Genomic DNA, 15,562 nt, shown 5'->3' on the forward strand with positions numbered 1-15,562 from the left:
TAGATGGTACACTGAACTGCAAGCCAAAATGATCTTAACATACATTATTATCTTGATAATTAGTCACGGGTAATACTTTAATGACTAAAAAACGTAATTTTCTTGCATTTTAAAAATCATTTTGAATGTAAAATGAGGGACAATGATCGAAACTTCCCATTTGTTCTGAAGATAGTTTACATTTTGCTTTGTCCACCTGACGAACGTCTACGTGTCTGCTGCTTCCAGTCCACATTTGGTGTAAGAGGTGCACCCCCTTGTGTGTGTGTGATTTTAATTTGTACAACCAGTTCAGTAATAACTTAAAATAAATACTAAAAAAACACGTTTCACTCCCTTCACGAAGGTGCAATTGCCTTGATTGAGCTCGTATGCTGCGAGCGGCTTCCTGTGGTTGGAGACATCTGCTCGGAGTCGACGGTGCAAATATATGGATAAAAAAAAAAAAAAAGAGCCGCAGAGTTAGGCGTTGATTTTCAGTGGCATTGACAGTAATGCATATTCAGTGTTAATATCTAACACATTGCTTAACCCTCTGAACCCCAAGCTGTTCCCGGGAGTTGTTTTGCTTCCTGTCACATTTTACTCATGATTCTCACTGCTGTATAGAAGTCAAGCACCTGTGTAGAAACAGCACAATCGTGGCTAGAAGTAAAAAGAGGATTCAAAAAGGTCTTTTGTGCAGTATAACACAGCCACCATGCCATAAATATATAACAAATAAAGACACTTTGATCATTTATTTGACAAAAACACTGGATTCTATACATCCAACATGTTTCCAAGTATCCTAAAGTGTTACCAATGTCGGAACTAAAAATGGAGGCTCTGAGTGCTATTTACATTTTTAAAAGCTCCCCTGTTCTCTCTCTAATGCACTGTGCTCAGCAGCCTGCAGCTCAGTCCAAGTGTCACGGAAAGTTTTGTCACGTGACTGTTGGTCGTAGCCGGGTCAATCCTAGCTTGCTAGTTGCTGAGGAGTGCAAAATGTTGTGTTTTTTTTACAGTATCTGGTCACTTCAAAGGGTTTATTTGGGGCGAGATTTTAAATGAGACATGTAGATTAAACAGTTTTTGATGAAATATCACAATTTGAAGCATAGACATGATGTACGAAGGCGTGCAGAAAGAGGAAGATCTGAATACAAAGGTGTTTTTATAGCTTCTTGCTGTCATAAATGGTGTCGTTTTGGCGATTGTCTGAAGAAAACGTGCTTTTCAATCCCGCCGGTGGGTTTTGGGGTTCACAGGGTGGTGCTTTGAACAATAGTGTGTCTCTTAAAGCTTTTCGCTACAGGATTCACACGCGTGTACTGCCACGTACCGTATGATCTAACATGAACAGGGTGCTGATACCAAGCGGAGCACTTCCGCAACATGGATGCTCACTGACCCCAGTTGGCCTTTCTAAAGGGTCCCATCACCCGCGTCTCTGTCATTCTGCTCGGGGCAAGGTCGGCGGCATTCAAAGGTCTCAAGGACCTGACGGATCTCTTCTGTCACGCTTCAAAGCCCCCTGTCAAGCCGTGTACAGGCCCGAGAACTCCTATAAACCCATTCAAACACATGCCATACCGTCCACGCCAGTAGTGTGCCATATAGAGAGGCCCTCCGAGTCTATGTGGTTATGTCATTTCAAAACACGTTGTGCTCATGCGTTTCATTTCAACCCCCACCTCGCACAGGATGCTTTCTCTGTCTCAGGTCACCTTCAGAAGGATAATACAGACACTTAGATTTGCACTTACGTTGAGAGGCTTGTGAAAATAAAAAAGGTAGTTAAGATGGAAGCAGCAGAGGCCAGGTGAATAAACTGAACTTTAATGTGTGAAATGTCTTAATTGCTTGGGGTGTCCCTTTTAAGAAGCAAACAGAGAAGAACGCAACGCATAAAGGAAACTGTTCTAGAAAGTGATTTAATGGATCTTGTCAAGCTGTGGTTCCCCCCAGCGTGGAGGTCTCAACGCCCAGACAATAGCCCCACAGTCTCAGATCGGTTATGCACGGACACCGCATCAGGCCGTCCATTGTGTTTTATAATGGACGGAGAGTTGCTCACTGCGTTGGGTATAACATCGCGCCGCAGGCTTGTCCATTGACGTCCTGTTGAAGCCCATTGATCTCGTCTTTGATGTGTGTTCACTGTGATCAGGCATCGATAGTTCACGTCTCAGTCACTCTGTCAGCATTCCAGCCCCGGTCGGAAAACGAGCGATTCATTTTGCACGCTCCTCTGCAATCAAATGTAGCACATACGTGCAGCACACTCTTCCTTTAGGACTCTGCATCCGAGCTTGAACTGTCCTCTGTTTGTTTTTGTTTTTGTAACATTCCTAATATTGTTTCCACACCCTAAAGTTTAATTTTGAGTGACTTATTCAAATATGTCTTAAGTGCTCTCTTGCTACCCGTTTTACGTAATACAGATCAGTCAGAGCCGATAGCGAAAGTGAAGATACGCTTCCCTTCAATTGTTCCTCTGCTTCGTGGTGTTTTTTATCTCTCGGTTTCACCTCTCGTGCTTCTGATACGATGCTTTGCAGACGCCGTTCATAAAAGAAACTCCTCTCCTCTCCTCTGCATGAATTGGGGGAAAATCCTGTAATTTGTTGATGGATTTACAGCGTGACAGTTTGTTACTCAGCATTCTCATTAAAAAAATAAGCATTGCACGTCAATCAAAGACAATAACTTTTATTGATTGAAGTAGTAAATGTATTGTTTATTTTCTATTTATTTTTTGGTCTGGTTAATTAAAGAACCTCTAACTTCATTGTGTCCCCTTCCCCACGTCTCAGAAACCAAACTACATCCTTGATATTATCTGTGAACTTATTGTAAAAATCATCAATCAAATCAAAAGCACGGCCTCATGTTCCCATCTCTTGACTTTGTGTTTCTCACAGCTTATCTACTGCATAAGCCTGCGCCATCCTCTGTCCTGTTATTCAGCCCCCCCCCTTCCTACCGCTTATCTTTACTGTCCTCAGCTAACCGACACTCTAACCTTCAACTCGCTCGCGCTTCGCTGTCCTAGTTCACGCCTGATCAGAGCCGTTAGTGTGTGTGTGTGCTGGGCTCAGGGGATCAGGGTCGTGGAGTGCGAGCGACCTCGGCTCAGCAGTGCTGTTGCAACAGTGTAGCCGTTTTGGCTAACAGTACTGTAGCTGCTGTATCAGTGGGGTTCTTGTTTGTTGTATATTTACTCATTGCTGCAAAGAAAATGCACGAGTCACAATTGACAATTAACACAAATTGCACTCTGTCATAGAAATTAGGCATATAGAGCAGATTGTAAAGGAAAAGTTGTAACCATACAGAGGCAGCCACCTAGAATTCCGCCTCCGAGCCAATTCATTTGTATGATCATAAATGATACAAATAAAAATAGGAAACAAAGAAAAAAACAAGAATAAAGAAAATAAAAGACAAGAATGAAGCCATGCATATAGTTAGCGCTAGGGTTGGTGGTATGTTGTAAGCCCAACGGCTGGCGATTGCTGATTTATTCACCAAAACCATATTGGTGAGTATTTTCACTGTTCCAACAATCACAGACACTAATGTGTTCAAACTAAACCCCTAATTGCCTGATTTACATGTGAAAATCTGCAGGCCCAAAAAAATCCAAAGTATTCAGCCAAGCGTCGATAGCCAATATATTTGGCCATTCGCCCCTCTATATTTAGAGCTGGAGCTGATTACTGAACACACGGCCGAATTTGGGGCTGCAACTAACTATTTATTTTGTAATCAGTTTAAAATCATGTAAATGTCAGAAAGAAGTGAAAGTAATCATCACAATTTCCTAATGTTTTCAATATGCTTCTTTCATCTGATCAAAAGAACAAAAGATGATATTATATAATGTAGCGAAAAGCAACAAATCCAGAGCCAGAGAATGTTGGGAAATATAACCCACATGATTAATTGTCTTTTTGAAATATAGTAGTTTCACAGTAATTGTTTTGTTTATCAACTAACTGACCAATCGACTGATCGTTTTCAGCTTTGCCTGAAGTCCTTCTGTGCCGGATGAAAAGCCGTTTGTGACTAAAGCTGCCTCTTCCATGAAATAAAGATGAATAAGTAAATAGGAGAAATGCAGTTTTCTGCTGAAAGATGATGTTTGGACTGCACAGGGACGATATGCAGTAGATGTGCTTGTGTTTTTATATTGTTGTTTTTAAGATGAGGAGGTTGCAGTGCACAGCAGGAGAGGACAGATTCACTGTTGGCTCTTTTCCTCCCTCACTCCCTCCCTCCCTAACTCCCTCCCTCCCTCCCTCCTACTCATCCTGTCGGCACAGCTCTGCCCCCTCACGCCACTGAATCACATCACACACATTAGTATGCAGTTGTCACAATGCACATCCACTCCATGTTTCACTCGTTTGACTGCATCATGGTGTGCTAATGTCATTAGTAAATGTTGTGGGGGGGGGGGGGGGGGGGCGCACACACATGCAAAGAAAGAGGCTGTTACTCATATGTCATTTTGCAGACATCCTACCCAGGCAATAAGCGGCAAAGTGGACACTGTCTTGAGCTCCAGCGATTTATCGAGCCCTGCAGAAGCAAAGCCGTGTCCTGGGACATGAAACTGCCTCCAACTTTGACCATTTGATCTGCATTCACAGCTGACGACCACACCGTTGTTCCGCTGTTGAATCGATGGCAGCGGCTCACATGCGGCTTTGTCTGGCACACATTCCCTTTACGCCAGCCAGCATCGGCTTTAAGGGAGGAAGGAAACAGAAATTCGACATTAAAATCCACCGAGAAAAGGAAGGACAAGAGATGGTTGCTTGAGGAGTAGAGTGTTGGGTCGGAGAAGACGAGGACGTGGAATCTGTGCCCTGATTAAAACAAGCAGGAAGTGTTTTTTTGTTGCGTTATGATTAACATTTATTTAACCAGAAAAAAACCTTTATTGAGATGCCCTGACCATGACACGCTGCAAGATGTATTTCCCTTTTTTCTTTAGTTAATTAATTCAAATGCAAAAAGAAACGCACACATTCAATCACTCATGCCCCTCTCATTGCCCCCCTGGCAATGACAGTTAATCTCTTATATTACATAGTTTATGATTTATTAATGGCTTCCTATGACTTTCCTTGAAAAGAAATGTGTAAATTGATTTTAAATGATTGCCTTAAAAATTGTTAGTGACTTGAAAGAAACATTCAAGTTAAATCTGAGTACATTTTCCATCTTTTTTTTTTATAATTTAATTTTAATTTATAATTATATTTATTCTCTCAATAGGTTGAATTCTATGCCTGCCTGAAGATAAACGTCACGTCTTTACATGTTCTGCTGACATGTAATGTACTTACTAAAAACTCTCAAGGTTTGCAGCAAGCTTTAATTGGTGAATTAAAAGTGTACTAATTGTACTAATATTAATAACAGTGTCTCTACTAAATGAAACGCAACTAAACCAAAAAAACACGTAAAGTTAAATATATGCCATTAAAATAGGACGGAGATAATCGGATGAACCAAGAATGAAAGTTTAAGGAAGAAGAGAAATTGGAAAAAGAAAGAAAAGCACAAAGATGGCAGAAGCGACACAACTAGGTCTCATCATAAAATGAATCCTTTAGTAACAGAGACAGCTGTTCGGACCAAATACTTCAACCAAACTGAGCCTCTTCTGACTAAGATTTGAAAAGAGAGATTCTCCTGTAACAAGTAAATACCTGCTGAACACATACAGCTCGATGTGGTCGGACAGACGCCTGGACAAAATATAAACCAACAGAGAGAGCAATTTACTCCTAATTTTACCTACAAGAAGCAGGTGTTTTTAACCAACACAGATAAAAACACCAGAAACAAACACTCGAATAAGCCAAATCAGAAGGGCAGGAAGAAAAAAACATGAGATGGGGCATAATCAGAGGCATAAAAGATGAACAAAGACACTTTTTACTCTCTGAAAAGACAAGTGTAGAAAAAGCACGTATGCAGTCTGGTTTTACCGCACAGTGTAAAGGCATGAACAACATGCAGGAACGCTTGCAGAACAATAGAGCGGTATTGAATAGCCTAGAGACGGCTCATCATTGGAGTCCTGATGAAATTATAAACACAGTTCAATTACACCTGGTTGTATCATTTAGGCGAAATGAAAACGGCAGCGTTGGGCAGCACTTGGCTCCGCGAAACAACACTGGGGTGATGCATACGAGCGCACAGCCCCGCAAACTACTACGTAATTAAATTTAGCCCTGCGGGACTCCATTAATAACTTATAATATAATGCACATTTCATTGGAGGGGGCCATAAGATGTGGGTGTGTTATTACGCTCTGGAGGAAGCCCCTTCTGCGCTCATAACGGTGAGCGAGAAAGTAGCATAAATCAGATGAGGCCGTTTCTGTGTTATGATTCCTTAATAATAGCGCTTGTAATTAGCTCTTGGATATACAGAGTTTTTTTTTTTAATGAAGTTAACCAAACATGGAAGAGTTAGCAAATGAATCAGAGAAGACTGTGGAGCTTGCAGGATCCTGTGCGTGCGTGTGTGTGAGTGTGAGTGTGCACTGTACATGCCTGAGGGTGACCAGCTGACCTTTGACTCCTCTAGCCGAGCATTCATTAACTCGATGGGCTGACACACTCTTTCCAGTGTGCTTTAATTACAGAAAGGCTAATAGCTGGCGTCACACAGATACCCACACATTCTCACCCCCAGTGCTTCAAAAGTCAGTGCGCCCGAGCTCCAAACTATGGCGCTCCACGTACCCCTCTGGTGTCACTTTTGGCAGGTGTCACATGCATAGTTTATCTTCAAAATAATCAGGAGTTAGGTTGAGGCAACAAGACCACATAGTTAAGTTAAGGAAAAGAGCATACCCTGCTGTCTGCCCTGTGTGGACTATCTCGCACTTTATACTACATCAGTTGCTATTAGTGCTTAATAAGGAAGCGGCTGTACTGTGAAGAAGCAAGAAGAGAAAAAGTGTTGCCGGCAAAACTCCATAAACCAACGTCCTCAATGCCGAGTAGGGGATTGCAATTAACTGTGAACTCCTCTATCTCAAATCCATGGACTACTTTATTGCTTTTATACACGCCCTGTAACGAAAGGAGTCAAGTGTTCAATGCACTATAATGAAATAAAGGTTGAATATCCTGTGAACAATTTGATTTGGCTGGTAGAGAATATGCTCAAATGTAGCTTTTTAAGACCTCCCGGCTGTAAAGCGTTTAAAAAAACGAATTTTGCCGTCATTGTAAAATCCTCAGACATGTTAATAGCGGTTTTATCAGGGAACTATTTGTGACACAGACACACACACACACATGCACACATGCACAGCTAAAATGATTGCTTTTTTTCGACACTCACACTGTTACCAACAGGTCACTGCTTTTGGCTCTTTTAAGAAAACGTGAGATCACAATAAAATGTCACCTGATCATGTCATGGATTAAACACATTCGAGTGCTGACAGAGAGCCGAGTCCTTTTATGAGAGCTTTGAACGCGACAACACAACATGCAGACCTTCTTCTTCTCCGTGTTCTCTCTTTCTTGTACTTCGTCATATGGAGACATTCATTCATTCGTTTATTTGTGCATTAAATCAATCGCCAGCAACCCCCTCCGCATATTATCATTAGAATATATTAATTACTTTGATATAGGCTTTAAATTAACTCCACTTTTTCAAGTTGTCTCTGAGGCCAACAGCTACGGTCTTCTATAATGCATAAACAGAATTACCTTTGTGTACAAGTAAGGATCTCTCTACAAAACACGTCACAAAGTGCTTTGTATAAAAACAATGCAATTATTAAAAAGATTACAAAAAATGTAAAGGCATGTAGAATCAAATCAATATAGATGAGACACCCTACGTAGTGCTACTCTATTTTTGGGTAGGAGGTAATAAAGTAGACCCCTGCCACGTGGTTTCTTGTAAGGTCTGCTCGCTCTGCTGACGTTTGGGTTCAGGAGTAGTCGGTCAAGAGACACATCTTGCACACTGTTCGTCTGCTCACGCAGGCTTAGAAGCAAAGAGATTTGTAGTTGTATATCCCACTTTGCACAATGGGAGAGTGCAGCCAGTTTGGCCATTAATGTGACATTTGTGGTAACCAACGACTAAACAATGTTCTTCTTTAGTTGTGTTTTTGGAGGGTTCTTTTTGGTCAGAGCTTATTCTCCCTTTTTTTTATAAACAAAATGTGACAAAATAGTGACAATATACGTCATTTATAAAGCCAGATTAAGGTCATTTTTACTTGATGCTGCCTTAATGTTTTACTGAAATTAAATATAGAAATATTCTACTTTGTTATAAATGTAATTGTATTCATGATACTACCCCAGAAGATGTCGTGAATGAACTTAATTTCAGAGAATATCATAATTCACAGTCCTGCATTTGCTGTTTACTGATTATGTAGTCAAACACTTAGGCTCAGGATGCACCACGCTCTTCCCTGAAACCTTCACTCCCCTCCCACTCACTATCGCTCTGTTCACCACCTCTTTCTTGAATAATGGTATGTGTGTGTGTGTGTGTGGGTGTGTGTGTGTTCAGTTGCTCTTAGTAAGAAAACAAATCATGTAATCAGTAGTTACATTATTCAGACGGGAGGCAAGGTCAACCTCACGGGGCTGTTTACCGCAGCAGGACCCAGTGCTGGCCGCTGCCGTGTGAGGAGAGGACGGTAACAACAACAGTCTGCTGCAATCACGGTGAAAACAAACTCCCAACAAACAGCCGCCCTGAAGACTAACAATAAACTCGTTAAACTGAAACTAAATGTAATAGTACATTGAGGTATTTGGGTACTTTGAGAACAGCTAAGGACCAATACATTTGATAATTTTAGTCCCTAAATGTTTATTGTCATAAAACATTTGAACATCCTTACAGATGGCGGTTAAAGGGAATGCTCTGCATTATAGCCGAGATGTTGCAGCGTATGCCACATTGCAGCAAAGTCCCGGGTTCGATTCCAGCCGTGGGCCCTTTGTTGCATGTCTTACCCCTTTCTCCCTCACGTATCTGTCTCTACACTGTCATATTAAAGCAAAGCTGGCTAAAAAAAAACACATCGTCTTTAAATTAGTTTAATAATACAAGCTATTTCCGTTTCAGTAACTTTAGCGTGGTTGATGATTAGCGCTGACCGTGATCTCACTGATTTTAATGAGCTTCAATTGTGCACGACATTAAGCTAATAGGCTATAATTTGTAGCAATCAGTTTCTGTGAAAGAAGAAAAAAAACAAAACAAAAAAAGCGCACCATAAACACGGTTTGCCAATCGAGATCTAATCACACACTTCACAATAATGTTTGCAGAAAGCTAATATCTTTTAAAAACATAAGAAATAAATCCGCCCTGTTTAATGAGCTAATTGATTAGTCATCCGTTTTTATGCTCTGCCACTTCCCAGGAGTATAATGGTGTTTGTTGACGCTGCGTGGGCAGGAGTGAGACATCACGGAGAGAGCCGAGAGGAATCCTTCACATTGTTGTACCGTGGGCTGACATCAATGCTTTTATTCATGCTACTGGCGCTGGCGGTGCATGGCATAACCAAAATGTTTTAAAAGAAAAGAAAGTGTACGTATTAAAAAAAGAGGACTGCTCTAAACTTGATCATTTTCAGCAATACTTTATATTGCTCTGCATTGTCCCCGAGGGTCCTTGAAAGCTGCCCAAACACCCTGAGAGGATTTATAAGGCACCGGGCCATCCATCTGGAAACAAAAAGGCTGTTTCTCTTCCTGAATTCCTGAGACACTTGGCCGTGTGTAGATGGCAGGTTTTTTTTTTATCTGTCAGCAGCAGTGTGTTGATGTGTTTTGACAATGTTGTTTTGTGACTGATGGGCTCCTCTGTTCAATACGTCCTGCTGTTGAGCTGCCCCCGACTCGACGGAGCTGAGAGTGACAACCTGGCACATAGAACGCACAGTTTTCTGACTGGTTATTTTTCTACCTGGGACACTGTGGTGTGTGTACTAATATGTTCTACTCTCTCTCTCTCTCTCTCCCTCTCCCCATCTGTGTGTGTGTGTGTGTGTTTTGTGTGTGTGTGTGCCAGGCCCTTTCCGTCAGAGGACACAGCTCTGAATGAGGATGATGTGTACCGGAGCCTTGAAGAGCTGGCAGAGTAAGTATTCATTCCACACACACACACACACACACACACACACACACACACACACACACACTAACCCTAAACTTTAAAAACCACACGCCTTACCCCTACCCTGACTTTTACTTAACCTATAAACTAACCCGAAAATAAAACTAAACCCTTAACATGAAATAGGTTACCTTGTGGGGACCAGCTCTCTGTTGCCAAATAGGACGGGGGACTCTGCTGTGCAACTGTGTCAAGATATTCTTGTGATTAATACAATTACAGACGGACACACACACACACTCGCCATTATCATCATCAAGACAGACCATTGTTAGTTTTTATCTGTTGTCACGGAACATTACAGTTTTTAAGCTCTTGGATCGCTTTAAAGATATTTTCATCTGGATTTGATGTTCCAGCAGATTAAAATAAATGTTTGTTTCCTGCTGCAGAAAGTCATTGCTGACTACATTTATCTCAGAGTATGTTTTTAAACTGGGTACAAATGAAGTGTCTCTCATCATGCTGGAAATAAGCCAGAGTCCATCAGAGTAATAATACACGTGTGTACGTCTTGATGTGATGTTTTCAGCGTGATTGCCACTTCTTCCAAATGTTCACTAACTGCTGAATTACATAAGCGTGGAGCCTTGTGTCACTCTGCCCGTTGCCATGGTGACACCATCTCAGCTCTGGCTTCTGGTGTGGCTGCCTCTCTGGACCGATTCGGTGGCCGGCTTCCTGGTTTGGTGTGTGTGTGTGTGTGTGTGTGTGATGGGTGGATGGGTTTTTGCTGGGTGCGAAAGAGAGAAAAGTATAGCTCTTGGAGTTTGCAGAGGTTCCAGCGGTGACAGCAGCCGCTCAACTCAGATTAATGGAGAATAATTAGTCTCCCGCTCTGAGATGGGTGTCATTCATCACAGAAAGATAGGAGGTAGGAGAGGGGGAGATAGAAGGGAGACCATGCGGGTTATAGCTATATGCCCGCTGAATACTTGATTGTGGCGTTGAGGAATGAGGTCTCGCTAGAGGAGATGGGTGCCAGCCAAGCAGGCTAATGCTGGATTAGAGTGCAGCTCAGGCAAACATTTAGCCCTGCTAGCTTGGAACGTGGTTCCTTACCTTGAAAACGGAACTGAATCCTGCACAAAAAAAAAACGTGAAGAGATTAGAGGAAATACTAGAATCAAAGATTTCATTTACCAAAAAAACAGGGATGTGAATATGCTCATAAAAGACTTCAAAAAGAGAAGAAGTCAGACTCAGCTTGCTGTATTTCCTGACATGTCCCTAATTTTTTCCATCTATACAATCTGACTTCTTTTTGCAGCCGGAGACCGTTAGAAATAAATGGCAGTTTAAGGCACCTCGCCATTGGCTTCACTTTCTAGACCTGGAGGTTTTCGCCTGGTTTTGGCCGCATAGAAGCAGCTTCAATGAGCTTCAATGAGCTTTTTCAGTTTTCCTCAGAAATGGTCAATGTCGTAACAATGTGCTCCTTTAGTCACCTGAAGGTGCAGAGGGCTGGGTCTCATTTAATGAATCATTCTGCTCTGCAGCATGGCTGCTCTTGACCTTTTACAAAGAACATGTATGCATCGGCGGTCGGACACATAATTGATTCCTCAGCAGGTCCTGCACCTAATACAGTTGGACACACTTAGCACATAGGCCACGCTAGCAATAACCCTGCTCTGAAAGACTTATTAATTAGCCTGAAATATTGATGCATGCATAATTTACGATGGATGAGTGACGGAACTGCTAGAGTGAGGGAGAGGACAAAGATGAGCTCAGCGCAGTAATAACAGTCATTTCTTTTTAATGAATGCAGTACTATTTAACAGCATCTCGGGGACAGAAAATAATACAATGACAGCCGATATGGTATCATAAAAATACCAGCATGTAAGGAAGAAAACAGCAATATTGTCACCAAAAATATTTAGTGTGAGAAAATGAAGCTGCATGGAGCAGCACTATGATGGCGAACAATAAGAATCAATAAAATGGCATCATTAAGTTCAGTGATAAGACGACAAAAGGATACTAAGTGCCATGGAAGGCAATCTATAAAAATTGATTTTGAGGTGAGATTTAAAAAGCGAGTTCATGCCAGCAGACCAAACGTTAAATGGAAGACCAGCTCCAGCCGCCCGGCCCCAGCGACAGATCGATCAACCTTTCATTTTCATCTGGAGCAGCCAAAAGACTTGAACTGGTGGACTGGTGGAGGCCTCTGAGGACAGCTGGAGGTCCACTACTCACTAATGTAATGGCGGCTGATGTATTAATCAATGTTTTTAAAGATATAATTGGTTTGATAGACTTTTAAGGCTTTTATAGATGGTTGTTCTTCAGCCAGCAGAATGTTCGTGGTTGACCATGTATCATTTGTGAGGTTTGAGCAGAGGTCACTTACCTTGCTGGGTGATTTCCATATTTACTATATCAAGTCAGAAGAATTCATGTCAGGCGAGGTGAATTGAGGCTTCAGGCTTGTCAGTATGAGCTCACCAGGAAATTACAGCTGTAAATGATTGGCACAGGGATTCTGTGATGGGTGCAGGTGTATGTTGTATTTGTGAGGCATGCTCCGGCTTGATTTCTGCTGCACCACATCTGTTTGCAGGCGCGTCTGAGTCAGGTAGTGGCCAGCCTCCACCTAATTGAGGTCTCCTGGGTTAATGTGGTAAACCTGATCCACACTTCCTTCCTCCGGCTTTGTGATGTCAAGTCTCCGTGTCGTTTAACTCGGAGTTCTCCCCGTCTGGAATGACTCCATCCTGGAGTTGACAAAGCATGAAATGGGGGTGGATCGGACACAGTCGCCAAGGGACTTTTTCCTCTGTGAAAGGTGGACATAGATTTCCATTCCAAAGCAAACAGTGTCACAAGCCCTGTGTGTCACTCTTTTGCAGTTTGTTTTTGCACCATTAATCCCGTGGGCAGGTTGGCATGAAAAGTCAATAGCTTGACCACATGACCACAGTCAGGATAAACTATTCTTAACTAGAGACGGCCATTAACAACTATAAACTCCATATAAGAAGCGGAGGCGGAAAGAAGTTTTGGAGTCTCGAGTTCGGCATGTTGGCCATTGTCATTTTGGTTTGTGGCTGTGGCCATCTTGGTTTTTTTGCAACCAGAAGTGACACTAGAGGGTGGAGCTTAGTACAATCTAAGGTTGAATAAGACATGTTTAGGTTAACAAAAAGGCTTTAGCTAACTTTAATGAATTGAAAACAGACTGTGAAAGGGTTAAGGTCATAAAACGAAAACACAGACCTGTCAATCACAAGGTAGCCCCGCCCTAAAGCATACCCTGCTTTATGGTCTATTTGACTCTGAATGGACCATAATTTACTAAATGAACATCATGCTGTATTGAAGAAGACTTGAAACTAGAGATTGAGACCATAAACACATGTTTACAATGTTTACTGAGGGAATAAATCAAGTGAGAAGCAGGCCAAAACCTTCTTTAAGTACATACAGAATATCAAAATCTAATGCCGTGGAATTTACTGTGAATTATTGCTCCTGAGAAAATAAGCCCTTACAATGTCAATGCCCACATGACTTTGCCTATAGTGCCGCACTCAGGAAACCGCTCACAGTTTGGCCTCACTGATGATGGGCATCAATCAGTATGTTGTGCATTTCATCCACCATGTTAGCATTGTGAGGGACAGTGGTACATGCAACCTCCAGGGGCCTTAAACCTGAGATGTTTTTGGGGTGTTTTTTTGTTTTTTTTGTATCAGTCTCATCAGCTGTATAGATGCAGTGCGGTGGCACCATCATGATGTTACAAGCCTTGATGCAGACAGAATATTAAACATTTTAAAACATAATATTATTTATGAGCAGTCCAGCCTTTGGGGACCAATGCTCAGTAGCTCTGATATGGTGAGTCGTACTCCGTCCCTGCACCGATGTAACTCTATGTCTTTGAGGCCTGGGAGCAGAGGCTTGCGGGCCGATTGCGTGCAGACACCATGGACACCCTCTGCCCCGTCACTGTTTAATCAGACAGAAGATCAGACCTAATTCACGAGTCCTCAGGACTTTGCCCCCTTTTTTCTACCTCACTGCTGCATTGTGATGCATGCACATGTGCAGGCACACACAAAGTGCATTCATATGATTTATTAATGTCCAAGAGACAAAGGGATGTACATTTTAAAGTTATGGTGCGACAGATTTACACTGGCAAGAATCATGTCCCCCACCTTTCTCTTTCTAAGAACACACACACACACACACACACACACACACACACACACACACACACACACACACCCTGAAACATTAACCTTAAACATCAGTACTACATATTGAAACCTCAACCATTGTTGTAGCATTTATCTTCATCCTAACCTTGAGCTAAAAATCTAAAAAGGGGACTGACTTTTGTCCCCAAGTAATCTTCCACTTCCTGTGAATCTCTTTGTTTACACAGTATTTTTCACAACAAAGTCACCAGTGCTTTACATGGATCAAGATTTGAAAACTGAAATATAATACGATACGATAAGATAAGATTAGAGAAAATAGAATCCTATAAACACATAGTTATTTACCTCAGATTGACCTAACCACCACTAAGACCATATCCTAACCCTCAAACAGCCCATTGAAGAAGTGAGAAGAAAAATAGACACGAATAGAATAAAGTCGGTGACAAAGGTAGGTGCTATAAATGAAATCCCCCGTCGATAGGAAGCTTTTCTCCAAACCTGTTGAGCCCTCAGTCAGTGTAATGTAGCAGACCGTCAGTCATCATTATTGAAAAGCACTACAATTATACTGAACTGACTGATTGAACCAAAGGAGTATTGAACAATGACAAAATAACCAACCGGCAAAGAGGGAGGGGCTAAATCATCTTCACTAATCAATGGAATATTTAACCTTTGACAAGTTCAGGATCAATAGCTGTAGATGAAGGAAACCAACACAACGTTTTTTCTATTACATTTTTCAATTCTCTATTCAATTTAGATTATTAATATTGTTCTATAGTAGTAATACTATATATAGTAATCCTCTCAGACTGCCCTACAGACTCCTCCTCCATGCTCTAAGAGAGATCTGCTCCTCTTAGATCTTTGCACTACACCTCCGTCTTATAGTACTGTCTCCGAGGGATAAGAGCAGAACCTAAAGTGCAACGTCTTATTTTTGTGAGCTTCCCTGCTGTGCAGCACATCAGTCACCGTGGAGCGTGCTGCTATCTCAGAGTTCAGAGAGGAGACACTGATGGGACAGCGTGGGCCTCCCACACAGGCTCCTCCGTGTTCAACATGAGCCGCTTTAACTTAATGAAGTAAAGAAGGAGCACAGCGCAGACAGTGAACCAGGCCACCTCAATTAAAACTTCAAACAACCCCCCGCACTAGCGTGACGACAAAGCTGAATATTTCAATGAGG

At 41.9% G+C, this 15,562-nt stretch overlaps 1 protein-coding gene across 1 annotated transcript in view; it reads left to right on the top strand.

The window, feature by feature from the left end:
- vav2 (vav 2 guanine nucleotide exchange factor) overlaps nucleotides 1-15,562 on the top strand; it is a gene marked incomplete at its 5' end in the record, with an annotated part of 117,475 nt that overhangs the window by 63,979 nt on the left and 37,934 nt on the right. The window contains one exon of the mRNA XM_079179266.1: nucleotides 10,082-10,150. Coding sequence (XP_079035392.1) covers nucleotides 10,082-10,150 — 69 coding nt within the window. The remainder of the gene's footprint in view (nucleotides 1-10,081; nucleotides 10,151-15,562) is intronic.

Source organism: Pholis gunnellus, assembly GCF_910591455.1.
Source record: "Pholis gunnellus genome assembly, chromosome: 18".
Taxonomy (NCBI): Eukaryota; Metazoa; Chordata; class Actinopteri; order Perciformes; family Pholidae; genus Pholis; species Pholis gunnellus.